This window comes from Remersonia thermophila, chromosome 1, assembly GCF_042764415.1.
Source record: "Remersonia thermophila strain ATCC 22073 chromosome 1, whole genome shotgun sequence".
In the NCBI taxonomy this organism is placed as follows: domain Eukaryota; kingdom Fungi; phylum Ascomycota; class Sordariomycetes; order Sordariales; family Chaetomiaceae; genus Remersonia; species Remersonia thermophila.
Genome location: NC_092217.1, coordinates 3,473,912 through 3,500,357, shown reverse-complemented (window position 1 = coordinate 3,500,357; position 26,446 = coordinate 3,473,912). Strand labels below are relative to the sequence as shown.

Below are 26,446 nucleotides of genomic sequence, written 5' to 3'. Positions count from 1 at the left end.
TGACGAAAAGCCGCAAGGGGGGGGCCACACCCCCACCCCCAGGAAGCGGCTTACACGCACGGCACATTCCGATTTGCACGTGAAACAAACTTTTGCATGCATCTATGACTTGTACGGATGCATGGTGACTGGTGGGTTTCTCGATGTGTACCGATGAAGATGGCTACCGACAGTCGCATGTCCGTCTGACAAGCCAACGCGTTGAGGCATCGAAGGGGGGAGGGGGTGGGAGGGCGGTCTGTGAGTGGGGTGCAGCAACGATGAGTTGGGTACATGCGGCTGGGCTTGGGGTCAAGGCGATATCATCAAGCCGCTCCCACGATGTAACGGCCGGCTTCCTGCGACCCGAGCAAAGCATAACAAAAAAAGCGACGGTTGTGGTTTTTGTTCTCGGCGGCGGGCTGTCGCGTCCATATCGCCATGCCACAGCCAGAGAGCACGCTGGGGCCATTGGGCTCCAGATTGGCGTCGTGGTCGCCGGGAGCCTGAAAAGGGTCCTCCCCGGCCGGGGCTGGCGAACCCCTACCCTTGCCAAAGGAAATTTGGCCTGCGCTCTCCAGACGAGAAATAATTGAAACCGGGTCCAATCGCGACGCTTCGACGCTCGTCAGATAGCCCGCGCCGCGGCGAGCAGAATGAGTACAAAAACGTTGGTCGTGGACGCGGGTCGAGTGCGTTGGCTGCGGGAAGAGGGTTCCCCGGAAGGTCGGGGTGTGAGACGAGGCGGCAAGTCCTTTTTTGGGGAGGGGGGAGGACTTCGGAGCTGGAGGGCGGACCGGCGAGCATCACCCTGTCTGGCGGGTCCACAGCTTCAGCACCCACACCCACACACGGCTCCACCCATGTTCACTTGTAGACCCCCGGCCCGCCGTGCTCTCTCCCCATTTGCCGTTCCCTCCCCTTGTTGAACTTTTCCTCCTCCTCCCGCCCGTCCACCCGCTCGTGAGTTTTTGGCTCCTTTCCATGGCCTTTCTTGCTTAGCCCCTTGGGTCTCAACAACACCACGCAATCCCGCGCGCCGTCGCTGCATCCATCGCCGACTTACACGCCGGACGCGGCCCATTCTACATACTTACACGTCCACGAGTCCGTCCCCGGCGCTCGGCTGCGCGGGCCCGCCGCCGCATCTTGTCGCCCTCGAATGTTCACCACCACAACAAAGACCCTCCTCCGGCGGCCATCCTTCTAAATCCTCTTCACCTTGATCTCGTCGCTCCCCCTCCCGGTCCGGGCCGTCGTCTCGCTTGCTTTCTCCCCCCCACTTCCCGACGCCCGCACAGGCCTCTCCCGGCGCCACAACGCGGGCCCTGAGACACCACGACGCGTCCCAATCGCCTCCGCCACCGCGTTTTTGACCACCAGCCTCGCCCTAGGCCCCCCCCCTTGGCGGATTGAGAATCGCCGGGAGGTCTGGCATAGCGGCGCCGCGGCGGTTTCCCGCTTTTCTCCTCTTCCCCTCGGGACCGACGCGCGCCGGCCCTCGAGGACCGACCGCCCTCTCGCTTCCTCCTGCGCATCCACCCTCCAACCACCGCCGCCATGGTATGTAACGGCTCCCGTGCCGCCTCCGGGGTTCGTCCCGGTCCATGCTAACCCCGGCCGCTCCAGGTCCTGTTTAAGCGGAAGCCGGTGCAGTTCCTGCCCGTGCCCGAGATTCGCGACGAAAACCAAGATGTACGTCTCCCTCGCGGCCTTACCCGGCGAAGGGTATCGGATCTTCGATGCGGCCAAGATCTAACTGCTTTTGCCTACCTTAGGTGTGGTTCATACCCCAGACCGGCGAGATCTTCTTGTCTTATGAGGACTACCTCAACAGGTTCGCCCGAATCCCGTGCTTCCCGTGACCGACCCTGGAGAGTGGGACGAGGCATGAAGCGGCTGACTTTTTTTTTTTTTTTTTTTGGGCAGGATGGACTTTTACAAACAGAAACGGTTCATCTGCACCATCACCGGCCACTCGGGGTTAACATTCTTCGAGGCCCTGGAGAGCGAGGTACGCCTACCGACCGTTGCCCTCCGTTCGTTTCCGCGGTTCTGCGGCGTGACGGCACCACTAATCATGTGTGTCAATGATCCAGCTTACCGGCGCTGCCGAAGTCGACCAGGCCTTTCCCGAGGCCCTCAAGGGCCCCATTCTCCGCCGCGTCCAGTTCTCGACGGTCTCCCGCATCGACACGCTCGTCGACCAGATCTACGAGGAGTTCAAGAACGACTACTACCCCGGCGAGGCTGTCACGGTTCTCATCGTTGGCGATCAGAGGTTACAGGGTGTCGTACGGGACAAGACGCGATTTGGGAGTAAGGTGCTTCCGGATGGCACCGTGGTCCCCCCTTTCTCGCGGTACTTTGTTAGCCTGAACGACCGGCCTGTGGAGGAGGCCGTCGTCGACGACCAGCACATTTTCCGCGATCGCAAGGTCTTCACCAAGGCGGTCCTGCGCTCGTTCATTAAGAAAACGGTGACCAGGGAGGCGTGGAACGGGGCGCCATGGCTGGTGAAACACGACGTCGCCGAGAAGTACCACATCTCCACGCGCATCCCGCAGCACCTGCGCTACGACAGCAAGCTCCTTGAGCGCAAGCAGCTGCAGATGCAGAAGAAGGCCAGCTCGCAGCAGTCCGACACGCCGCAGGCATCCTCCAGGCCAACCAGCCCGACGAGCTTCCGACTGCCCGAGCTGAAGCCGGCCCCCAAGAGCCACAAGTCGAAGGCCCAGCAGTCCCTTCAGGCGCATCAGCAGCAGCAGCAGCAGCAGCAACAACACCAGCAAACGGTGAAGGGCAAGCATAGCACGTTTGGAGGGCACGAGCCGGGGTCTTTCCTCCACCTCCCGCTCCCGGGCAGCGTTCTCAGCGTCTCATCGATGTCTCTCCGCGAGCCTCCCCCGCCGCTGCCGGTCCGCGAGCCGACCCCTCCGCCGCCGCCCCCGAAGTACCCGATAGAAGATCTGCAGCTCGAACCCAAGCCCGTGGTCCGCCCGCAGCTCAAGTACCTGTGCAAGGACGCGCCTGTCGATGCGGCCACCGCCGAGGCCAAGCACCCTCTCAGCGACAAGATCTTGATGAAGTCGGTCGGGCCGCTGCTCGAGACTTGGGACACGCTCAACGTGTACTGCGAGATCTTCAAGCTCGACTCGTTCACATTTGACGACTACGTCGAGGCCCTGCTAGTCGCGTCCGCCGAGACCCCCGTCCAGCTTTTCGATGAGATCCACTGCGCCGTGCTCAAGATCCTGGTGCAGTCCGAGGCGGAGGGCGGCAAGGTCCAGATCCAGCTGCCGGAGCTGGAGGACGAGGAAGAGGACGAGGATGAGGACGAAGATGGCGAAGACGAGACCGCGGCCCCGACGCCGGAGCCAGAACCGAGGCCCTTGACTCGCTCGACGAGAGGGAGCTTGGCCAAGGCCGAGGCCGAGAGGTTGGCTGCCGAGGCGGCGGCGGCGGAGAGGGAGAGGCAGATGGCCGAGGACGCGCCAAAGCACAGAGCTGAGGAGCTAGTCCGCGGGTACGACTGGATTGAGCATTTGAAGAAGCGCGACTTCAAGGACGGCGGCTGGGAGATGATTATGGTTGGCCTGCTCCATCAGCTGTCCAAGAACGACCGGTTAAAGGCGAGCTGCGAGGAGCTCCTACAGCAGCTCGTGCCGACCGACGTCGAGCCCAGCCAGGAGACGGTGCGCATGCGGTACTCGCAGCTCGACGTCAACTATCGGGTCCAAGCTCTTCAGATCATCTGCATGCTCACCGTCGAGACCAAGGCCATCCGCGGGTACATGGAGGACTGCAGCGAGACGATGACGGCGTATAGAAAGGAGAAGATTGAGTGGCAGAGGAGGCGGAAGCAACTGTGGGTGGCAGCATTTCTTGGCTCGTGTTGCGGGAGGGAGGGGAACATGGCTAACGTTTTTCCCAGGATCGAGGACCTCAAGAACCTCAACGATCAGCGCAAGATTCTGCTGCCAGATAACCTGCCGCCGAGCCCGCCCATGGAACCCGCCCGAGCCAACGGCGACGTCAAGATGTCGGACGCGGAGGATCTCCCAGCGCACACGTCGGACGAGGTCCCGGACACCGACGAGGATGGACCGGCGAGGAAGCTGCGCCGTGCGGCTGACCGCGCCGCCGAGCGCAAGCGCAAAGCCGAGAAGGAGCAGCAAGAAAAGAAGGAGAAGGCCGAGGCGGCCAAGCTGCCCAAGCAGTCCAAGCAGTTCCAGCGGGTGCTCAGGGACATCCAGAAGAAGGAAGAAGAGATCGCCGAGTGCGAGCGCGAGATTGCCGTCATCGACAACGACCTCCGCGAGGCCGACTGCCCGCGCACGCGCGTGCTCGGCAAGGACCGGTTCTGGAACCGGTATTACTGGTTCGAGCGCAACGGCATGCCCTACGGCGGGCTTCCCGACAGCTCGACGGCCTCGGCGGGTTACGCCAACGGATGCATCTGGGTGCAGGGACCGGACGAGCTCGAGAGGGTCGGGTACATCGACATGGAGCCGCAGTGGCAGGATGAGTACAAGGCCAAGTTTGGCATGACGGTGCCGGAGCGCAAGAAGATGGAGGAGGGTCCGACGGGCGTTTTCAACGCCAACCAGTGGGGATACTACGACGACCCGGAGACGCTCGACGAGCTGCTCAAGTGGCTCGACCCGCGCGGCTTCAACGAGCTCAAGCTTCGCAAGGAGCTGGTCAGCTTCCGCGACAAGATCGTCGCCAACATGCAGAATCGCAAGGCCTACCTGTCCCCGCCAGAGGACCAGGACAAGGAAGACAAGGAGAAGGAGACGAACGGCGGCGCCACGGCCGCTAATCATCATACCCCTCCCCCGCCGGCTACCACTCCCCCGAAGCGCATGACCACCCGCGCGCGCGGTATCGCGACGATCGCGCGGCCGCCGGAACCCGAGCCGGAACCCGAGCCGGCCAAGCCCACGCACTACCGCTGCATGAACTGGGAGAACACCATGGCCATCGAAGAGATCGGACATTTGCACAGCGTCGAGCCGCCGCCGGCGAGGTCGAGGAAGATGACCAAGAAGAAGGAGGCGGCGATGAAGGAGAAGGAGGCCGAGCAGGAGGTGGTGGCTACTAGGGGCAAGAAGGGAAGGCAGTCTGCTGGGGGAAGGTAGCGGATCGGCGGGGCCGGCGGTGGTGATGGTGGTGGTGGTGTCCCATTGACATTGTCGTATATCTTGTGGGCGGTTTGTTTCTGCTGCGTTGTGTATTGTAGGAGGATGGTTTGGCGGAGGGGATCCATCCATACGCATATCTGGGCCGGGCGTGTTGGAGTTCAAGGGGGTCAATTGCGTCGTTGTCTTGCTTCTCTTCCATCATCGCTTAGGCGCTGTGGAGTTTTGTTGCTCTGGCATCTTGCGTCTGGGCTGTCTGGGCGAGCTTTCAGGTCGCGGACTGATTTATTAGATGGTGCGTTTGGGTAGTGTGTGGTCAGGTTGTTGGACCGGCTGGGATGGTGGGCGGGCGGGTGTACGCGGGAGTACCTATTAGAGATACGGGAGAAAATGCCCAACCAAGTGAGATATACATTGCTCTATTTGCTGTCTCTCTCTCTCTCTCTCTCTCTCTATTTCTCATCCGGGTGCTCGGAAGTGAAACATGCCATGTAACATGGCCGGTCGTTGGGATTCCTCCCTGGATCCAGCAACCAAGTGCCGAATGGTGTTGAGCCAGCAGCAAAGAGCTGGGGTAATAACGATAAAAGCCACACGGTCTGAGCGCGTTGCATTTTCCGCCCTCCGCCATGGAATCGAGACCATGGAAACAGGCGGTTGGCAACCTGCAACAGCCTGCCTGTTGGCGGTGGTTGGTTTGGTCGGTTGGCCGGTTGTTCGCAGTAACTAATAGCGGTAGAATAATGTGCGGGCTAAAGCCAGGGGTCTGAAGCGGGACAGGAAGAGAGAGACAAGGACGGCCGAACGGTTTTGAAATCGGCCAAACAGGTGGGTGGGAAGCTCAGCCGGGGTGAGCGAGGCTCAGCTCGTCCTCCTGACAACTGCTTCCTCGGATATGTCTGAGATCTTTTGTTCAATTTCTATTTTCCTCTGGATATCTAGCCTCGCTGCTTCTGTTCATGCCATCTTGTGGAGTTGGGAAGGTTCCTCTCCTGAAGTCGATCCCTAGTGTTTTCGCGTCTCCTGGCTCTGTCTTGGCTGCTACTTCGTGTTGGGCGCCGGCGCATCACGCAATCCACAAGAGGGGTATATAAGAGATCCTTATGAAGCATATCGCCAGCTCGTCGTGCTCTCTCTCTCTCTCTCTCTCTCTCTTCGAACTCATCGAGCCGAAAATGTCGTGGATCCGTACCCCTGGCTTTCTGTTGCTGTTCTTGAGCGCGCGAGCCGCGCTGGCTTGGGATCACTCGTCGACGAGCCAGATCGCGAGTCTTCTTGACGCCGGAGAGCCGGTCTTGGTGGCATGTGAGTTTGTCCTGGGCAGATGCAACGGGGCGAGCTCTCTCTAGGAATTAGGATGGCTGACGGGTGAGCGCGTGCGGGTGTGCATGTAGTCGTCCAGGTATGAACGAGGCTCTTACGGTGACCTCGTTGCGGTGTCTCTTATCATTTCTTCTCCGCGCTCCCGCACTGCTTCCGGTGACTGACCTCGCTGCTTGGTTCCGTGTGGCCTTATTCGTCTTTCTCTAGCCTGATGAGTACGTCAAGCCTTACCGTACTTCCCCCCCTGAAGCGCATCCTGGACCAAACCCGGTAAGCTAATACTCGAGGGCAGACCTGCCAGCGCCGCGCTCGAGCCGGAATGGCTCTCCGCCGCCGAATCCGCCGGGTCCGGCCAGCACCTCCTGAGCGTGGACTGCTCTGCCTCGGATGCCGACTGCAAGATCACGCCCGATCCCGTCACGTATCCCTCGATCTTCCTCCTCGAGGCAGACAAGCCGGCCGTGCGGTACCGCGGCCCGCGCCGCGCCGGAGCGTGCGTTCGCTGCCCCTTCCCCTGCCTCGTCCCGCCTTGGGCCGCCTCCTTTCTCTCGGCCACTGCGCCGCGCTCCCCGTCCACCAGCTAACCCCGCGCTCGACAGCCTGCTCAACTTCCTCAGCCGCCGTGCCCGTCCCTTCGTCAGCCCCTCGGCGGCGAACCCCTCGCGGGAGGAGGAGCTCGCGGTCTACCGCTCCGCGACGGCCGACGACACGTCGTTCATCGCGTTCCTCCCGGACCCGACGGACGAGGACGCGCGCGCCGCGGCGGCCGTGTTTGAGGAGATCGCGTGGCGGTACCGGGACGAGTTTAGCTTTGCTGCCGTGGTGCCCGAGGCGGGCGGGAGCCTCGGGCAGGGGCTGAAGCCGCCTGCCGTGCTGGGCTGGAAGCGGGCGGATGGGAAGGGGGAGGTGTTCGACCTGAAGGCGGCAGACATTGAAGCGCTGGATGCGTGGTACGTGCTTGCGGCTTTCTTTCCGAGCCGCGTCCGTAGTTTTGCTGCTGGGGAGGAGGCTGACGCGTGGTGCTGCGAACCAGGCTTCAGAAGACATCGGTGGACGTGGTGGCCGAGTTGACGGCGCTGAACAGACAGCGGCTGCTGGATGTGAGTGGCCTCTTCCTTGGCTTGGGCAGGGCGTCTTGGGGACGGCAGGAAATGGGGCGAGAGACAGCCATGCTAACGGTTTGCAGCGCGGGCTGCCCATTGTCTATCTCTTCGCCTCAACCGCGAGCGAACGCCAGAGCCTCCGGAACGAGCTCTTTGGTTTCGCTCGGCAGCACCGCCACGAGCTGACGTCGGTGGTGGTCGACGTTTGGGAGTTTTTGGATCTTGCGGGCGAGCTGGGCCTCGATCCCAATGTGTTGCCGGCCGGGGCCGTCCATGATGTGTCCAGCAACCAAACCTACCGCTTTCCCAAGGACAAGGCCTTCAACGCGGCCTCGGTGGAAAGCTGGCTTTCGGATGTCTACGCGAAGAACATCAAGCCTTCTAGTTCAACGACAGCATCGGAGGGTGCCCATCCCACAGCGAGCGAGCCAGGCGACAATCGTGATGAGCTCTAGCATCTCACTCGGGCCGAACGCTCTTCGGGGGAGTGAGGTGGTCTGTCGTGGACCTACCTCGCCTACCTGACTTGGCTAGTAGTACACAATCTACGGGACAGGCTACTCCGCGCTCTGATAAGCCTTGCCAGGGAAACGCCGGCCCTCTGCCTCTCTCACCTTCGGGCCCGATCAGCTTCCGCAGCATGTTTTTTCTTTTTTTTGTTCTTTTTACCGGGAATCTTGGAATAACAAGAAGGTCGCTACGCACATGCGCACCATAAACCCGACTCACACTTTCATCGGGGAATGACAAGAACCGGTGAGGTGGTTCGTTCCCCTACGAAACAGGGCATGCTGCAGGCTGCGATGAGAAGGGAGGGACTGGCGAGTTCCACATGGTACAGCACGGTCATGACTCTGTACAGCGATGGAAGGGGAAGAATGGTTTGGTTCGGGAGGTCTGCCCGCCAGCTTTGCGGGGTGGTCAAGATGCCTGTCGTTGTGGGAGTGCACATACACAATAACCAGACTCAAGTCAACACGGCAAGCAACCTGGAAACAGGGCAAGGCCTGAGGCTGAGTTGCCCTCAGGGCTGCGGGGCAGGGGAATAGGGGAATAGCGCCGGCCTCAGGCGGTGCTGGGGGCAAGTGGCGCTAGTTAGTCCATGCTCTGCTACATGTCGGAGGAGGCGTCGGCGGCTGTGAGGAGCTGAGCATCTGGTTGGAGGGATGCCGAATGAGGTGGACAAAACCGCGTTTCCTGCGCTGGTGCCATCCTGGGGAGTTCCGGCCACAACAGAAGCCGCCCGGCTGCGCGCGCGCGATGACGACGGTGATGTGAGAGGCCAAATCCGAGACTGCATCTTCAGCCAGAACAAACCTCTTCGTCTCAATGTACACAGCAGGGAGCGTTTCGTGTGGAATGGAGGTGCGCATCCGCAACGTCAACCTTCGGTCTGCAAACCTCGGAGCCGCCTACATAGGCGGCTTGTACTATAGTTATCAGTTGTACGATGCCCCCTGGAGTGGCGCGCAACAGGACAAGGATGAAGAGTCACCTGGAGATTTTGCCCTGATCTCTCGAGCTCACCTGCAAGCCAATCCGCCTTGGCTCTCTGCACACGGCAACGTTATACGTATACTAATATACGTACGAAGCAGCTGCAGCCTATTACTGCAGCCCACATCGTGACGGCAACTCGGGTCCGATGCCAAGTCATGCCAAGAGCCTCGGGCTGCTGAGCTGCTGGTGGTGATCGGGTTCTCCAGCCCGTTTCCTTCATCCCACTCGCTGTGTACGCAGTATGTAGGGTTCCAAGAGGACGGGAGGGGGGTTGAAAGCTGCCACGATCCATCACGGACGAGCGTCAAGTCTCTAGAGCCTTTCGCTTCTGGGCTGCCTCTTCTGCTTGCTGACGTTTCGTGGTAGTTATTTGCTGACGGCGAACAACACGCTGATGAAACCCGTGCCGCTTTCGGCAGACTCCTCCCTGACCCAGGCGTTCGCCGAGGTGTCGCTCTGCATGGACGGCACGTCTGACATGCTGCTATGCGATGGAATGGCTGGGGACCATGGTCAATTGCATTGGACGCAATGAGTCCCCCGCCGCACAAGCTTTCTGCCGCTTCTGCCGTCTCGCCTCGACCCCTTGGTACCTGGCATCTTGTCCTGATACTGTCCATATGCCGACGGCACGCCTCGCTGCCGGGCACCGCTGGCTGGACCTCGAAACAAACCCGGAACTGTAGGTGCCGTAGCCAAGCTGGCAGGCTGGCGGCGGGGTTGCTTTGCGGCCCGCTCTCAGCCTTACGCAGCTCACGAAGGGGGTGGTGGCAGGGGAAGTCTGCTCGTCCTCGCAGCATCAGCACCGAAGCCGGGGGGTTCGTGGCCATCCCATTGGGCCATGTCCGCGGATTCAGGGAGCACAACGTCGAGGTCGGCCTCCCCGGTCTTCTCAACCAAACCCTTGAGGCTTGCGTGTGTGCACACAATCGAGCGCCGGCGAAGCTGGCATCTTGGGCCGGCGCACCGTGAGAATCCATCGTCCCCTCGCGTGCGTCCAGCAAGCACGCCAGCACCGTTGGGGTGCTTTGACCCGGACGCCCAAGGACACGTACGGGTCTTGGTGCGTTCGTCTTCCCAGCTCCTCAGCCACTCTCCACGGGGCTCACAGGCTGGGGCTGCGCGAATGCGGGAGACCCGAAGATGATCGACTCCTGCAGCACGACAACAACCAGTCACGTCCGCGCCTCTGCGTTGGCAACCGCCCAGGCGCCCTCTTGCATCTGGAGGGGGGAAGCCAGTTACCCTAGTGTAACCTCGTAGTCTCGTGTGGCTCTGGGCCGCCACGGGCGTCTTATGTCGGTGGGCAGAGCATTCGCCGCCATGCTTCCCTCGGCACGGGTTGCGTGTTGTTGTTCCTTTACATGTTTGCCTCTTCATCCCAGCCTGGTCTTGAGGAGCTTGCCGCCTGCCTCTGCCGCATCGCCCTATCTCAAAGACGCTTCGCCGCCGCGAGCCCTCCCAGTCTGATAAGTAGATGATGGCTCGCGATCGCCGCCCGACATGAAGCTCTCCGCTCTCGACGCGGTCCCAGGAGGGAGGACGAGGCGCGCAAGCAGATCCACCCGCCTCTCTCTCCCCCTCCTCCTCCTCCTCCTGGCCTCATGGACGCTGTTGTTCCGCGGCGCCTTGGCCCAGCTGGACCCCGTCAAGAACTTTTGTCGCCGCTTTGGCCATCAGACGGCCGTTATCGACAGGAAGCTCTACATCGACGGCGGCTTCGTCAACTACAACCCTCTGTCGCAATACCCGGCCAACTACACCAGTCAGTGGCAGCCCGTCTTGGAGAGCGCGCGGCCCGTAGCGGCTCGACGCAAGAGACTGACCTGCGGCGCAGACACGGATCTCCTCTACCACGACCTGGACACCCCCGGCGACGGGCTCATGCCCCAGCTCTACGCCAACCTCACCAAGAACTCGTCCATCCCCAGCGTGAACGGAGGGACGCTCTGGACGGACACCCTCAACAAGAGGTTCTACCTCTTCGGCGGCGAGTACCACCAGAGCCCACCCTCGCAGCGGTTCACCCTGTGGTCCTACGACACCCTCGATGAACGTTGGGAATCCTTCGGGGCCCCGCCCCAGAACGAGTACGCCGCCGTGTCCTACGGTGCCGGCGTCGCGGTCCCGGAGACGGGCATCGCCTACTACTACGGCGGATGGAGGTCGAACAACACCATCCCCGGCTGGACGGGCCCGCCAAAGGCCGTGCCCTGGCTCGTCAAGTACAACATGGACAAGAACACGTGGTCGACCGATTCCGGCCCGGACTCGATAGGGAGGGCCGAGGGGGTCATGGCCTTTATTCCCATCGGCGACGGCGGGATGCTGGTGTACTTTGGAGGCGTGCAGGATCCCTGGGGGAACGGCACCTGGATCCCGCAGCCGACCGACACCATCTTTCTGTACGATGTGCTCAGCTCCAAGTGGTATACCCACAACGCCACGGGCGCCGTTCCTCCCGATCGGAGGCGGTTCTGCGGAGGGGCGACCTGGGCCCAGGACCAGTCGAGCTATAACATGTGAGCGACCGGTTTTTTTCTTTTCTTTTTTTTTTTCTGGGAACGGAACGTCCCCATGCCATGCCATGCCGCAGGGCCGCTGACGCGACGACAGCTACATCTACGGCGGGGCGGGCTTCCCGCCCGACACGGCGGGCTTCGATGACATTTACGTCCTCACCATCCCGACCTTCCAGTGGATCAAGATGCATCCGACCGACGGCAAGGTCACGGGGGAGTACCCGCACCACTCCCTCAGCTGCAACATCGTCGACGGCGCCCAGATGCTCATCATTGGCGGCACGTTCCCGACGCGCGACATGTGCGACTCGCCGGACCAGTTCGGCGTGCACAACGCCGACCTAGGCCAGCAGAACCCGGAAAAGGCGCTCTGGCAGATTTACAGCCCCAACCTCACCCGGTACGGCGTCCCGGACGCCATCATCGACGTCGTCGGCGGCTCCCCGTCCGGCGGCGCCACCAAAACAGCGCCCGCCGAAGGCTTCGGCAACCCCGACCTGCGCGTCCTCATGACCCGCAAGGCCCGCTTCCCCGCCCGGACCCCGACCCGGACCCCGGCCCCCGACCCCGACGCGGAGGAAGACGCGCCGCTTTCCACGGGCGCCATAGCAGGCATCGCCGTCGGCAGCGCCGCCGCTCTTGCCGCGTTCCTCCTCGGCGTCTGGATCCTCGTCCGCCGCCGCAGCCGCTGCCGACCCCTCGACGGCGCCAGCAGCCCCAACTTCCCCCCCGGCAGCCCGCAGACCTGGAACCCCTCCACCCCGGCCACCAGCTCCCGGTACGGCCACCCCGGAAGCCCTTACCACCTCGCCGCCCCCTACCTCGCTTCCAAGCCCGTCGAGCTCCCCGTCGGACCGGAAGGCCTGTCCTCCCCCGCGTCGCCCAGGGCCCGTTCGCCGGCCATGGCACCAGCGTCGGCCGGCGGCAGCGGCAGCAGCGGCGGCGGCGGCGGCGGCGGCATCTACCCGGCGCCGTCTCCCGGCGCCACCTCGTGGGTCGACCCGGACAGCGGGGCGATCTACGAGCTGGCGGGCGCGGCGTCGTCGACGCTGAACGCCTACTACCACATGCCGCACGCGGCGGCGAGCTCGGCGGCGCTGAGCGCCAGCGGCGGGAGCGTGACGCTCGACACGATGGGACGGGGACGATGGGGACGAGCAGCAGCGGCGGCGGCGGCGGCGGCGGAGGGGGCTACGCGGAGCCGGGGTTGGTCCCGCCTCCGCTCACGCCGACGCATCAGAAGACAAAGATTGACGCGGAGGGAAGGATCTGGGTGCAGGTGGGTGGACTCAACGCAGCAGCAGCAGCAGCAGCAGCAGCAGCAGCAGCAGCAACAGGAGGCGGAGGAGGAGGAGGAGGAGGAGGAGGAGCGATAAGTCCCGGCGGGCTGAGCCCAGCCTCCTCATCGGCCTGGGGACGAACGCAGTATCGTCCCTCGGTCGGAGGGGAGTCAACCACGACGACGCGGTACTCGCCCGTGACGCCGCGGTCGGCGACGATCCCTCAGGCAGAGCTGCAAGAGTTGAGTGGGGAGTCGGGAAGAAGAAGAAGTGGCGGTGATGGTGGAGGAGGAGGAGGAGGAGGTGGTGGTGGTGGTGGATGGCAGGGCTGGAATGGCAGCGGAGGAGAAGGAGAAGGAGGAGCAGGAGGGTCATCAACGCCCTTGGGTGAGGGAGCAGGATGGAATGCGGCGCAGAGACGGCCGAGACATAATACCTTTTATCATCCTTGAATGTCTTTTTTTTTCCTTTGTCATTTTTACACTGAGCTATCCGATATACGCAGTACTGCGTAGTTCTTGGGCGGGGGTGTTGGTGTTTGCTTCTGCTTTTTCTCTTCTCCTGTTTCGTTTTCTACCAACGTTCGGGAGTCTGTTGGTTGGACATGATGAATCTTGTTTGTGGGTGAAGAGGTACACGCGCTTGTCTCGTTTAGAGCATGCTTTTGGATGGATGTAGACATGATTCATGACAAAGGGGAATAAAAGAGGAAGAAGGTTGACGCTTTGGTGGTGGTGGAGTACGACAACAGAGGTTTCATACCTATCTAGGATCCCCTTGACGCTCTTAGGCTGGTGTATAGTATTCTCTGGGCCGACTTCCGGGCCGTGTTCCCCCTTCTGTTTCTTCTTCCTTTTCTTTCTTTTTTTTTTCTTTCTTCCAGCTGACATGGGAGGAATAAGGTGGAGTTTCATCTCATTGCCTCTCTCCCTCTCCCCTCTTGGAGAGATGAAATCTGGTGTCTTCTCCTCCAAGCTTTGGTTTCCACTTTTTAAGATGACGAACTGCGGGGCAATGGTGGCAACGGTATCCGCTCTTTCAAAACTTTTTTTTCCAAGAGGCTTCATCTGGCCGAACTGATGGAATGTTGCCTGAGGACATGACATGCGATTCCACCGGGTCGCTCTCATCCAGCCCACGGACGGCAGCTGCCGCCAGCAAAGGGTGGCGAAGAGATCGGCACCGGGATCCGAATCGCCGGGTCGTGTTCCGCCGAGGTGCCGCTCCGACCCTGGCCCTGACCCGGGCCGTACCAACCCACGACCTACCTTACCCAAGAGCCGGGCCGAACCAGGGATCTCTCGCCGGGTTGATCATGCCTCGCTGCTGTGCAGTCCAGCCGGGTTGATGGTCTTCGGGTGGTTCCGAAGCTAGGGGCTGTATATTATTGTATTGTATGTGGTTGTATGTGGTCGACCTCCAAGCTGTTGCTCTTGCGGCCATGGTTTACTCAGCGGGATGCAACTGGGCTCCCCGTCAGACCCCGGGCCGGCATTGAAAAGGTTCAGACCTCGACCGGGCTCGTTTGCCCCACCATCATGGCCTTCATCAATGGGCTTTGTATAGTAGCAGCCTCGTTCGGTCTCCGAGGTTCCTAAGCATAGTATTTAGGTAATACGCAGTGTTGTCAATGAACCGACATACCAATCGATCAATTGACCTTGCAAGATAAGACGGACGCCGAAGGCCTGCGAAACCGGAGGTGCAGGGCAGAACTGGGGACCGCCGCCGTGCGGGTCCTCGGGGGAAGGAGAAAAGAGATCAGGTGTGGGCCTGATTACCGGCGGGCGCCAAGACGAGGGAAGGACCTCCACACGGTCACTTTCAGATTGCGGGACGGGAATCTCGTGTCGGTCGGGTACGGAATGCGGATGGATGGGTAACCTGCCCACTTACTGCTAGTATACTGCCTGCTGTGTACACAGTACACGTAGGTACTCCGCCTAGCGCCTAGGCTTCCCTAGGTAGGTGGTGAGGTTGCCGTGTGGCTGAGTTGACTGGGCGCGGAATGGACAAGCACAATATCATCAAACCATCCGGGATGCATGGGGGCGAAACAAGATGACACCTGACTGGAATCATATAAATGAAGCCCCCGCAGGTCGACCTGCTACATTCATAGCACGCGGTAGTGCGTACAACGGCTTTTGTCGGCAGTGTGGAACGGGCCCGGGTGGTGTTTAGGAGGATTGCCAAGCCAAGTCGCGGATCTTACGCCGTCGTGGTCGTCGGATCGTGGGCGGGAGCGGCGCGGGGGAGGGGGGGGGGCTGCAGCCCAGAGAAGGCGCCGCAATCCGCAACCCACAACCCACGCCGTTGTTTTTTTTTTCCGTGAGCTTTCTCTTATCTTCCCCCCCCCAAACCCGCCCCCCCAATCTCACGGAAACAAATGACCCCCAAACCTTGATCTCAAACTTGATTCCGAGATAAGCTCTTGGAATCCCCATCGACGACAGCCAAGCCGCGGTTAGCATGTATCCAATCCATGCCCGCGTGTGCGTTCCGTGCCATCCCACTGCCACTGCCACGGCGGGCTGTTGTTGGTTCCGTGGTGGGATCTGCGCGCCATCCATCCCGTCAACCGAACAACGGCTCCCGTCCCGACCTCGGAATGCTGGTGCCGGGTCGGGTGGTAACCCCGAGCGAGCACCCTCGTTCACGTAAAAGGTTGAAAGCCTTCGAAACCCGTCGGTACCCGATCCACGATGAACTGTTTTTGTCATGAGGACGGGATATCGCGGGATCGGTATGAGAGCAGCTCGCCGGGACAGGCGATAATAGGAGATGCGGATGAATGACAAGCGACCGACGATACCGGAGGCGTCGGATAGCCTCCATCAGGATGACGAGGATGACGAGAATGACATGACCTGCCTCGACATCAATGGATCGCCCTGCCTGCACGGCATCTGGTACAAGCAGATGCGTCGCATGATGGATCCCTCTTCCGAACGCCTTGAAACGCAACGGCGCATGCGTTGTTCCCTCGATGGGATGTCAGGAACCGTGCCTTAGCCGCCGCCGCCGCCTCCTCCTCCCCCGGAGAATAAACGTTGACGGTTTGGAGGGGAGCTGGTGGGCTGGTGGCACCACCTGGCCATAAGCAGGCCAGCGCGGCTGCGGAGGGCCAGATTGGTTGCATGCCCGGATGGCGCAAGTTGCATCCGGTCCATGCAGCAGCGGCCGGCCAACCTGTGCGCCGGGATGGGCGGGATCGTGATGGATGGGGGATCGATGGCGCCAAAGTGGAGATGCTGCGCAGCACCGCTGGTTGTTGACGCCGGCCGTCTCGGTTCAATTGCCCGTGCAAGAGGCGGGATGACCAACACCGCCTTTCGCCATGATCAACGCTGATGAGAGCGTGGTACTGCAGGCCTGTGAGGAACACGAATCCATCAAGGTGCGTAGACCATTGGCACGGTTCGAGCCCGTTCGATGACGAGAACCTCGACGGCTGGGTTGCGGTCTAGCTCCATGGCCTTTTGAAACAGCGAGCTTGCGGGTGGAATCGATGGGAACTGGTGCTACTCGTAGCATCGGGCCAGGGCACCTTGGTGGATTGTACATAATACCGTATTTACTGTTGCTACTCAAGATCCGGCCCAAACTCGGCTGTCTACATGCTACCTCTCATCTACCTCTATGTACCTACATACGGTGTATGCTGCTGGTTCCAATACGAGCGCCGATGACGAGATTCATCCTCCCTTCGTCGCTGCCGGCAAGGCTATGCCGCAGACCTCCGAGTCATCAACAACGGCCCTGCAGCCTTGCCTGACTAGGGTACTCCGCAGGGGTTAGGCTAGATTGCGTTGGGGCAGAGATAAGCTCTCGAAGCATTGGAAACTTCACTGCCCTGGTGGAAACCTTTGTTCTCCGAGACTCCAGCCATGGGACTCCCTCATGGGACTACCATGACCAGGAAGTTTCATGGCGTGATGGCTCAACGCGGCTGTCATCTGATAGCCTGAAAAGTCTCCACACCTGAGAGGAGAAAACTTTTTTTTTCCAATGTTGTCGGGGGGCGGTAGGTCAGCCACGATCTTTGGAAGGGGTAGAGAAAAAAAAATGAAATCTCGCCAACCCTGGCCCGAACACCGGGGGAGGAGGGGGGGGGGGAGGCGGTGCTGACCGAGTCCACCATGAGAACTTTGGATGTCACGTCGCTCACTTCCAGGTTCTGGTGCTGCTGCAAGAAGCCGAAAAGGTGTGGGGAGCGAGGGTTACCCTTTCAACTCCCGCTGGGTCTGGGGTACTCGATAGGCCAGGACTCGAGATGATTGAGAACCCCCAAGGGCGCCATAATCACTGCGTGACAAAGAAACCCTCTGTCGTCGGCAAAGCAAGAACTAGTGAGCTACAGGAATGCAGAGTATGGCGACATTCTCGCAGCATGGCCATGGCATCTGCCCCCTCCCCTCCTCTCTCGGGGCCCTGGTCGACGGGATGCCATCATTAGCCTTGCAAATTTGTCACCTGGTCCGGGCCCATCTGGGCCACCCCTTCGGATCGATGATGCAGACAAAGCAGCCATCTACCAGATGAAGTCAGCACCGGGATCCCGACTGACCGCACACGGCGCACTCGGCTTACACTACCTTACACTACACCGTACATTCGTGTAAATGCACCGTAGGCAACGTCATCTGCGAAGGATGTGATCACGGCCGCCCAAGGTTCCATCCTTGGGAGCTCACCATCCACGTCTCAGGTTGGGTGTTGTTCGTCCACGCCAGCAAGGCCTGAGTGACCAAAGGTGGTACCTTTGGTATTCGCAACTGGACACGCCGGGTGGGCGGGCACCGATACGTTAGTGTACATGCCTATGTACACTAAGGTGCAGCTGAGGGGGGAAGAGAATTTGCCCTCCAGCCCAACCAGCCCTGCCTTCCAGGTTGTGAAAGGTTTGGCCAATTCCTTACGCCCACGCCCATGGGGGGGGCCACCAAGACCGCCCCGTGCACAAGATCATCAGGGCCTGAACAGGGGCGCACGGGCGGGTTGCAAACGCGCTGGAAAGTCCGGGCATGGAAAGTGAGAAGCTGGGCAGGCCCCACCGCACCCCACCCATACATTGCATTGGATTTTTTGGCAGGACCTGACCCTGGTGACACCCCTCCCTCCGCTTGGCCCTCCCCTCTCACGCCAACGCCAGGCCCGTTCCCATGGCCCTGTTCAAGTTAGCTAATCGATGTGACAGACGGCCGGCACGGCTCAGGTAGGTCGTCGTGACCTTCTCTGTTGAATAATACATAACACTTCATACCTACAAAACGGGGGGGGGCGCGGTGGGTCGTCTTCTTGATATCTCTCTTGCTCTTTGTGATTTCTCGTTTCTCTTTTACTTCAACCCATCGCTTCGTGTAGGTAGTTATCCACCATCGACAGCACCCAACACCGCCAGAAGGCACCAAGGGGGTCCCAGCTCTCCACTCGTCTCTCTTTTTGACGGCCTTGGCCGCTTGCATCATCTCCCGGTCTCCGCCCTGGGAGGATACCCTTCCCACTGTCGAAGCCAACCGCGATCGCTCACCGCAGCATCCCCCAGCAGCGCTGACCAATTATTGGCCGCTTTTGCCACCCTGGCGATCTCCGTTCTCGGCTGTTCCCAGGAACCGTCACCCGTGTTCTGGGGTCAAGAGAGAATCGACGCCCGTCGAAGCACGATGGGGTTTCCATTTTGAGAGCACAAGGAGTCATCGCAGCACCCCTCAAAAACGGACGGGGATCCAGCGATAGCACGCCTTCAACGCTGACGATTTATGTCGTCTCACATCTCCCCTGGAGAGCTGCCTTGGTATATCAGCAGCCGCCATCCGCCCTTGTTCTTCGGCACACATCTCGGCTTACCTGAACCTCCTCCAACCGCTACTTCTCCTGCACATATACACGACGACGTCTCCCACGCCGGGGAACCCAATTGACCGTCGAAGCGTCGATCAACACGTTGGGCCTTGACAGGCTTACCCCCGATCAGCCGTTCCGCGAGTCAGCTTTATCTCTGTCGCTCTCTCTCTCTCACCCTCTGAGCAATCTACCATCTCATATCTTGGAGTGATTTCCCGGAGCGTTCCCAGATAAATCAACTCGACCTCTCGATCCAACCCCTATTCTTCATCAACGCACACCGGCTCGCAGCGAAAAAAAAAAAAAAACCCTTCTTGCATCACGCATTTGCCACCGACAGGGCCTAAGCCGCATTCTTCTCTGACTGGTCGACACACATCTACTCCCGCTGCAATTTTTTCACGTTGCATCTTTTCGCCCAAGTCACGCCTTGGGAGCTAAAAGCGCCCGTCCGGAACCTTCAACACCCGCTCCTCGAAGCACCATCCTGTTTCCTCCAGATTTTTGGCCTCCTTCGAAAACTCCAGCTCGCCGAGGCGCGCAAAGCTTTCCCCACGCCGAAGCCCCCCCAAAGGGACCCTGCGGGCCAAGGAGTTCCCCGCATTTTTACCCCTGCCTTGCTGTCGACGTTACCCTCCATTACGACGACCAATCACACGGCGCCCCCGATGCACCACTACCGCCGCCGATCCGGGCACGCCTCGGGCAACACGTCCTTCACAGACGTGCGCAAGGCCGTGACGGCCACCGACCTCTCCAGCAGGAGGAACGGCTCTCGGTCGCCTACCATGACCAAGAAGACGCCCCTTCAGAGCTCTTCCAAGCAACGGAGGAGCACTCGAGACCGCGAGCGGGATGACGAGAACAACGATGGGTGGTGGGACGACGAGCGGGAGAGCTTCCCGGCGTATTGGTACGTTATTTAAGAACGCCTTTCTCACGTTTCACAAGCGCATCCCTTCTCCAACCCCTTCCCCTCACCGGTTGCCCTTTCCATCCTCTCTCATTGTCACCTGGATGCCACACCGGGTGTAATAACCTGGCCTTGGGGAGCGGAAACGAGAACAGGGCTGGCGGGGGAGGGGGAGGGGAACTCGCCATTCCCAATCGTCTCGTTCCTGCATATCCTCGTTTTTTTTTTCTTTTTGTTTTCAGCAGCTTGTTCGCCGGTTGCACTTTGACCTCCAGGACAGTCGTTGCTGACTGTCTGTTTAGCATGGTGTGCGATAAGCAGTTCACATCGCAAGATGAGGGGTCGCTCTACTGCTCTTCTGCGTAAGTACTCGGAGTTGCCGGTCCTTGTAATAAGACGGTTTTTGCTGACGGACTTTGCCAGGTGCCGCTCAAAAGATCAGGATGAGAGTGCTATCTTAGCAGCGCCGAGCCGCTACACTAGCACACACCAGCCGACACCCCAATATCCTTTCTACTCGGCCCCTCCAGAACCGAGGGACATCATACCCCGCGCGTCGCCCTCGCGGCCGAGCTCTACGCACATCTCCCCGCCCCCAACCCCCACCTCGGCCATCTCAGCGCTCAAGTCGCTGTCCATCCGGCCGGCAAGCCCCTCCTCGCCCGTCGGAACCTACCACTCGAGCCTCTGGCCGTTCGGCCGAAGCGTCTCCAACGCGACCCCCCACAAGTCCTCCTTCTCCAAGCAGCCACCACCACCACTCTACTCGTCCACGTACGACGGCACTTACTACGCTATCAACAGCGACTATTACGGATCCAGCTCCGATCGTCCTCTCCCGTCGCGCAGACCAGCCGCTTACTCGAGGCCAAAGAGCATTGAGCTCGTGACGCCCATGTTGGGCCGATAACCAAGCCACCTACGTCTTGTTCGGATGGGCAAGCGGGCAGGTGTCCTGTTGGCCGGTGCTGCATCCTCATCCTGGACTCTGATCCGTCTTTCTCCCCCCCGCTCCAGTCATGTGAGGGGAAGTGCAACGGAGGGCGCCGTCCGTTTCTCGGTCCACGCCAATCGGGAAACCATCCGCCGTTGTGGACAGGAGACACGCACATTGCCCAGAAGCGCAGTGCAACCGACCACGTGTGGGGGTGCTGGGGTGGTACGATGACAGACGGCACCGTCGGCGACCACGCGACCTTGCAGCGGTTCTCACAACCCCCTCCCGGCCTGTCAACGCTAGCAGGTAGCGACCAACTTGGGTGCCGCCGGACGGCGCGGCAGCACACGATCCGGTCATCGTGTGCCCGCTCGCATGCTTGCATCCCTCCAACGGTGTCGGACCAAGCAGCTGAGATGCGGAGAGGGGGACCCGCCCGTCAAAGGAACGGGACACGCTAGCGTTTTTTGGGAACCTTGCAGACTTTACCCGTTCAGGCTTGGGGCGCTGTCGATTTTCCGGGGTAACAGGGGTGGCCCCTCCTCCGCTCGGCGGAACGCGACACGGCACGGGGACTTGAGAACCTCCTCCGCCCTGTTTCTTGTTTTTGCTGCAGTAATGGGTTTTAGTACGTTGGTGTATATTGTTAATTTTGTGGTTTTTTTGTTTCCTCTACTCATGATTCCCCCCTTTTTTTCTCAACAAATACGGGATGTTTCATAATTTCTTTGGATAAAATGGTGGCCGGGTCGGGCATAGCATGGCGAAAAAAATTACAGTTCATCACTGGATATGGGTTTACACACACCATGTACTGGGGACGCATACTTTACTGCATTAGGAAACAATGGTCCGGGGCATCTCTTGGCGATGTCTCCGAGGCAGGCGGTGGAGGACCAGATCCGAGGGTTGACATCCAGCGCAGCACAACACAAGAAGATACGATTCTCCATGTGGAGGACGATTCCACCTCTCCCAGCTTCCCCTGGGTTTCTTGATCATTTGCGAAGCAACCCTTGTCTTGTCCGGTTGGGTCCATGGAGCCCATGGGCTGTGCTCTTGACGTCTTTGGTTTCCCGTGGATGGATAGCAAGGTCCGTTCCCCATAGTGATGGGATCTCGGTTCGACGTTTCTGCGCTTGCTGGCTCTCTTTGATGACTACACAGTAGATGGGCTCGCTTGTTTCATTGCTGCCCACGGGATGGGTTAACGTTGGACCCTACATAAGGCTAGGCAGGTACCTGGTTCAATGCAGCCACCATACATAGTATAGGTACCTGACATCACGGCATCTTCTTCAACATCCGTCCCGGCCTTCCCGCGGATCCCGTGGTCTCTTCCGCCACTTTGACACCTCACCAGTTCAGCACCCGACCCGACAATGCCACCACGGTCCACATGCCTCAAACGCCGCTGCGCTTCCCGTCGCAGAGCTCCTTGGCGGTTCATCGCTTGACGTGCGGGGACCGCGGAGGAACGGATGGGCATGGAGACGTCGAGGTTGGAGAAGACAACGAAACCTCGGACCTGAACCCGACGAAACGATCCACTCCCCGTATGGGGAACGGTGTGGGGAAAAAAGCGAATTTGGGTAGGTTCTGTATGACTTGGCAGAATGGAGACAGAACAACGTGTGTCAGTCTTGTGCTGACACGAAGGGAAAAAGAAACATGATGTGGAGATGATTTTGCATGGGATAGTTGCAAAGTGAAAAAAAAACCAAAAAACTTTTGTTGAGCTACACTAGCCGAAAGTGAGAGCTTGACCCGAGCGGAGCTGATAAAACCGACCGAACATCGGTCGGGTCCCAGGTCGGTGAGGATGGCCTCTGGCCAAATGCCCTGCTCACTAGTTTTATTAGAAAGAAAAAAGAAACAGAAAACGTAGGATCGAGCAAGCGAAGCGAGGGCAGGGTGGGCAGATTATCGTTCTATTGTTCTTCCGCCGCCTTCTTCGTATCGATCCCGCCCCCGAGCGAGCGGAGCGGTCAAAGTCGGCGGGCAACCGATGGCATGCTTCCCGTCCCAAGCCTTCCTCCAGGGTGGAGCCTTTTTCCTCCGCATCGTCGGACAGCCCCGAACGTGTGCGTTCGGTTCGGAACCTCTGCGGACGGGAGTCGGACTCGGTCTCGGGACCTGGAGAGAGAGAGAGAGTCTTGGCTCTCCGCCCCATGCTCCACTTTGTGTCTTATCCGCTCCTCCGGAAGGGATTCTGGGGCTTCCGGTGGCCAGGGGGAGGGGGACGACAACAACGTTACACCATGTTGTCTCTCCTTAACGATGACACACGGTGGGTGCTTCAACTGGCTGGGGCGGGCGGGCGGGCGGGGGAGGGGAACGCGCAGACGGACGTGCGTACGTACGTACGTACGTACCTGACTTATGCAGGTGGAGGAGGAGGAGAGACCACAAATCACCTGCGGTGCAAGAGGAGCAACGTTCACCATGTACTGTGTACGCTAACTACTCAGGAGGAGGGTACCTGACCTCCATGGGTTCGGACCGTCCCCTGGGGGCTGTAACGTGTGGACGTGGGTTTCTCCACAGCAGCGTAGTGTATGCTTGGGGGAGGAAAAAGATTCCCCCCCCCCCCCCCCCCCCCCCCCGACCCCCTGGAACCTTTGCTAGGGAATACCCGGACCCAACGCCCTCGACAAAACAGCTGATAATTCGTTATTATACACAAGCCATTGTCATTGTGGCGAGCATCTTATCATTGCGGGAAATAGCCTGAGCGAATGTATCATGAACGCCTGTCATGAAAACGACCTCGTCTCCTAAAAGAGGTTGCGGTGGCGTGCGTGATATACCAATTGAAGTAAGTACCCTGGTGGTCGCCGAGAGGGCGAGGGCAAAGACAGTGCTTGGTACCTGGCATAACGAGCTACCCGGAACATGTCTGAGCGGGCTAGTTAACTCCTTGGGCCCGATGCTGGACGGAGGGGCCTTGAACATAGGTGGATGAATAAAGTCGGTAACCACCTAGCTGGCTAAGGTTGTTTGTAAGGGGGAGCAGCCGAACCTGTCTGGCTCCACCAAGGGGTCGTCTCGGGACATGCAATGGACACTCTCCTTCACCGCCATACCGGGTGAGGATTGCGTAGAACCAAAAAGGAGCATGGAAAAGGCGGGGGGAACACACGCCCAAACGCCATGCAGGCGCAAAGCACCTATAAAAATAGCATGCCACCTACCTACGTAGGTAGGTATATACCTGTCGTGTGCGTCTCGCATCGATGGTACGATGCAGCGTTGTACGACCGTCGCTGTCAGGCATCAATAGGACGGATCAAAGAAGGGTCCGGGTCCCACCCCGAGCCCGCCTTACAGAGGAGGTGGGGTTGCGATCAACAACCGGTCGGGAAACGCAAGAAGTGTAACCGTACGGCGTAACCGTATGTACGGCTTAAAGCATACGGAAGGTTCCGAAACAACAGTCATGGTACCAAGGTGGTAACGATTACCTCTTGGAAAGAGCCGAGTCTCTTGTGACCTAGCCCGCTGGCATCCCAAACTCCACAAACCCATCCATCGCTAATAAGCAAGCGAGCAAAGAAGCAAGTAAACAACCAAGCAACCAAGCCAGCAAAACCCCACGCCGGAAAACGCCGTCCTTAGTGTGAGGCCACCGGCCACTTGGGCGCTGTCGTCAGGTTCTCATACCCATCCTCCGTCACGAGGATGTCATCCTCGATCCGCACGCCGCCCACGTCCCAATACCGCTCCAGGACCGCGGTGTCAATGTGCCGCGAATGAACCGGGTGGGAGAGGAAGAAGGCGGAGATGTACTCGCGGCAAAAGTATCTATCGTCCATCAGGTTAGCACGCGGCTCCTCCGGGCCAGGAGGAGGCCCTAGGGTCTCAGGGAGAGAGAGAGAGAGAGAGAGAGAGAGAGAGAGAGAGAGAGACTCACATTCCGGGCTCGATCGTGACGACCATGTTCTTCTCCAACGTCTGCCTTCCCTTCCTCTTGCCTCCGTCCCCGCCCGTCCGCTTCAGCTCGACAGCAGCCTTGTACAAGCTCCCTGCCTGCTGGGGGGTCAAAAACTCCCTCTTCTGCGCCGCCGCCGCCGCCGCCGCCTGCCTCGGCGCGCCCGCGGGCGCAGCGGGAGCCACGCCGAGCGCCATCGCCATCGCCGTCAGCGGGTCCGTCGCGCTCGCGTCCGAGCTCCCCGACAGCAGCCGCCGAGGCCCCGACACGTCGTGCACCTCCAGCCCGACGTGATGGCCCAGGCCGTGGGGGAAGAAGGCCGTCACGGTGCCGAGGGAGAGGATCTCGTCGACGGTGCCGTTGTAGAGGATGCCCAGGCGCAGGAGCTCTTCGACGGCGACGCGGCAGGCGTGCACGTGGAGGGCGTAGAAGGCGACGCCGGGCCGCACGAGGTCGATGCACTCCTTTTGCATGCGGTAGACGGCCTTGTAGATGGCCGCGGCCTCGGGAGAGAAGGAGAGTTTCCCCTCGCCGCCGGAGGTGCCCTTGATGCGGGGGAGGGGCAACGTGCGCGTCACGTCGCTGGCGTAGCAATTCCACTCCGCCCCCGCGTCCAAAACGACCAGCTGACGGCCTTTCAGGGGCTGGTCGTTGTTGTCGTAGTGCAACGTGCTGGCGTTGATGCCGGACGCAACGATGGCCGGGTAGGCCTGCCGCATAGCGCCGTGGGCGAGGCAGTAGCTGTGGTAGATGGCGGAGATGTCGGTTTCGGTGCGGCATTTGGAGAGGGCGTGGAGGACGGCTTTGTGGGCACCGCTCTTTGGGCGGGGGAGGATATAGGTCAGCAGAGCGCTTCTCCATGGATTTTCAGGCGTGTGTCCGTTCAGGCCGTTCAGGGGGTGGGGGTGGTAAGGAGGTGACCGGCTTACAGAGATGGCATTCGCGCGCCGAATCAGGGCGATCTCATGCTCCGTCTTGATGACGCGGGCGCAGTCCATGGCCATCTTGAGGCTCGTCGTGTCGATGCTCACCGCGACGCCCTCTGGGAGGTCGAGGGGCGGGCGCTGGCTGGGGCTCAAGACGTAGAGGGTCGGCTTGGGATCTGGCCCTGACCGGACGATACCACTGAGCGTCGAAGCCATGGTTTGGATATCGGCGACATGGTCCAGGTCCGACGCAGACAGGTACTGCTCTACCGACGGCTTCTTGCCATACCAGAGGACGGTTCGGGGATCCGAGTGCGGGGCCCAGAGGACCAAGTAGTCGCTTTCGATGTCGTACGTTACGGCGCACCCCGGGACGTTGACGCCGGTCAGGTAGTAGAAGCTGGAGCGGTCAGCATGACGCGATGCCGGGTCGTCGGCGGCTGGGTGGACGCACTATCTACGCTGGCGGAACTCAAAGGTCATGTCGGAGTCCTCGTACAGCTTCTCCACCTGGCCAGGGAGGAAGATGATGCCCGAGTCGACGCCGAGCTCTTTGGCCACCTTTCGCGCGTGTTCCTTGGCTGCGGAGGAGTCAGGATATGGCGGCACATGCTGCTATCAACGGATCCGTGGCTCACCGGGGTATTTGCCGAGCCTCTTGTACAGCCACGCACGATCAATGCCATCGTCGGAGCGAGCAGCGTCGCTTGGGCCATCCTTAGCATCGCCGACGTCCTTTGGGATTTCAATGTTCCTGTCTACGGCATTAGCAACTGCGAGCGACAGAAACACGGGCGTAGGGAACAGACAAAGCATCAAACTCCTCCACGTGGACCAGGCGATAAGAGAGGTCCTTGGCAGGTTCCCGGCTAGACATGTTGGCGACGATGCCGGAGCTTTCACCAGTTCCGGTTCGGGTTCTGGATCCCCTTTTAAAAACTACTTTTGCGATGGCAGGAGATTACGTATGGATTACCCAACAGCGACGCGATGACAGATGAGCGGCGCTGAACTGCATAAAAAAGAGGATGCAAAGATGAA

General features: G+C 60.2%; 5 protein-coding genes across 5 annotated transcripts; 4 read left to right on the top strand and 1 right to left on the bottom strand.

Annotated features, from left to right (window-relative positions):
- Positions 1–1,539: 1,539 nt before the first annotated feature.
- On the top strand, positions 1,540–5,123 carry VTJ83DRAFT_985 (uncharacterized protein; the record flags this gene model as incomplete). The annotated part of the gene is made up of 6 exons (XM_071014688.1): positions 1,540–1,542; positions 1,609–1,674; positions 1,758–1,816; positions 1,909–1,993; positions 2,079–3,847; positions 3,914–5,123. The coding sequence occupies 6 exons, from the start codon at positions 1,540–1,542 to the stop codon at positions 5,121–5,123; spliced, it is 3,192 nt and encodes a 1,063-aa protein (XP_070870338.1).
- Positions 5,124–6,298: 1,175 nt separating this feature from the next.
- VTJ83DRAFT_984 (uncharacterized protein) lies at positions 6,299–8,004 on the top strand (the record flags this gene model as incomplete). The annotated part of the gene is made up of 7 exons (XM_071014687.1): positions 6,299–6,428; positions 6,526–6,545; positions 6,654–6,661; positions 6,739–6,939; positions 7,046–7,396; positions 7,480–7,546; positions 7,633–8,004. 7 exons carry the CDS (start codon positions 6,299–6,301, stop codon positions 8,002–8,004), a joined length of 1,149 nt encoding a protein of 382 aa, XP_070870337.1.
- Positions 8,005–10,552: 2,548 nt separating this feature from the next.
- On the top strand, positions 10,553–12,947 carry VTJ83DRAFT_983 (uncharacterized protein; the record flags this gene model as incomplete). The annotated part of the gene is made up of 3 exons (XM_071014686.1): positions 10,553–10,814; positions 10,887–11,571; positions 11,666–12,947. The coding sequence occupies 3 exons, from the start codon at positions 10,553–10,555 to the stop codon at positions 12,945–12,947; spliced, it is 2,229 nt and encodes a 742-aa protein (XP_070870336.1).
- A 6,419-nt stretch (positions 12,948–19,366) lies between these two features.
- Positions 19,367–20,521, top strand: VTJ83DRAFT_982 (uncharacterized protein; the record flags this gene model as incomplete). The annotated part of the gene is made up of 3 exons (XM_071014685.1): positions 19,367–19,611; positions 19,914–19,973; positions 20,035–20,521. The coding sequence occupies 3 exons, from the start codon at positions 19,367–19,369 to the stop codon at positions 20,519–20,521; spliced, it is 792 nt and encodes a 263-aa protein (XP_070870335.1).
- A 3,641-nt stretch (positions 20,522–24,162) lies between these two features.
- Positions 24,163–26,282, bottom strand: VTJ83DRAFT_981 (uncharacterized protein; the record flags this gene model as incomplete). The annotated part of the gene is made up of 6 exons (XM_071014684.1): positions 24,163–24,352; positions 24,462–25,297; positions 25,409–25,805; positions 25,860–25,986; positions 26,044–26,159; positions 26,215–26,282. The coding sequence occupies 6 exons, from the start codon at positions 26,280–26,282 to the stop codon at positions 24,163–24,165; spliced, it is 1,734 nt and encodes a 577-aa protein (XP_070870334.1).
- Positions 26,283–26,446: the final 164 nt, after the last annotated feature.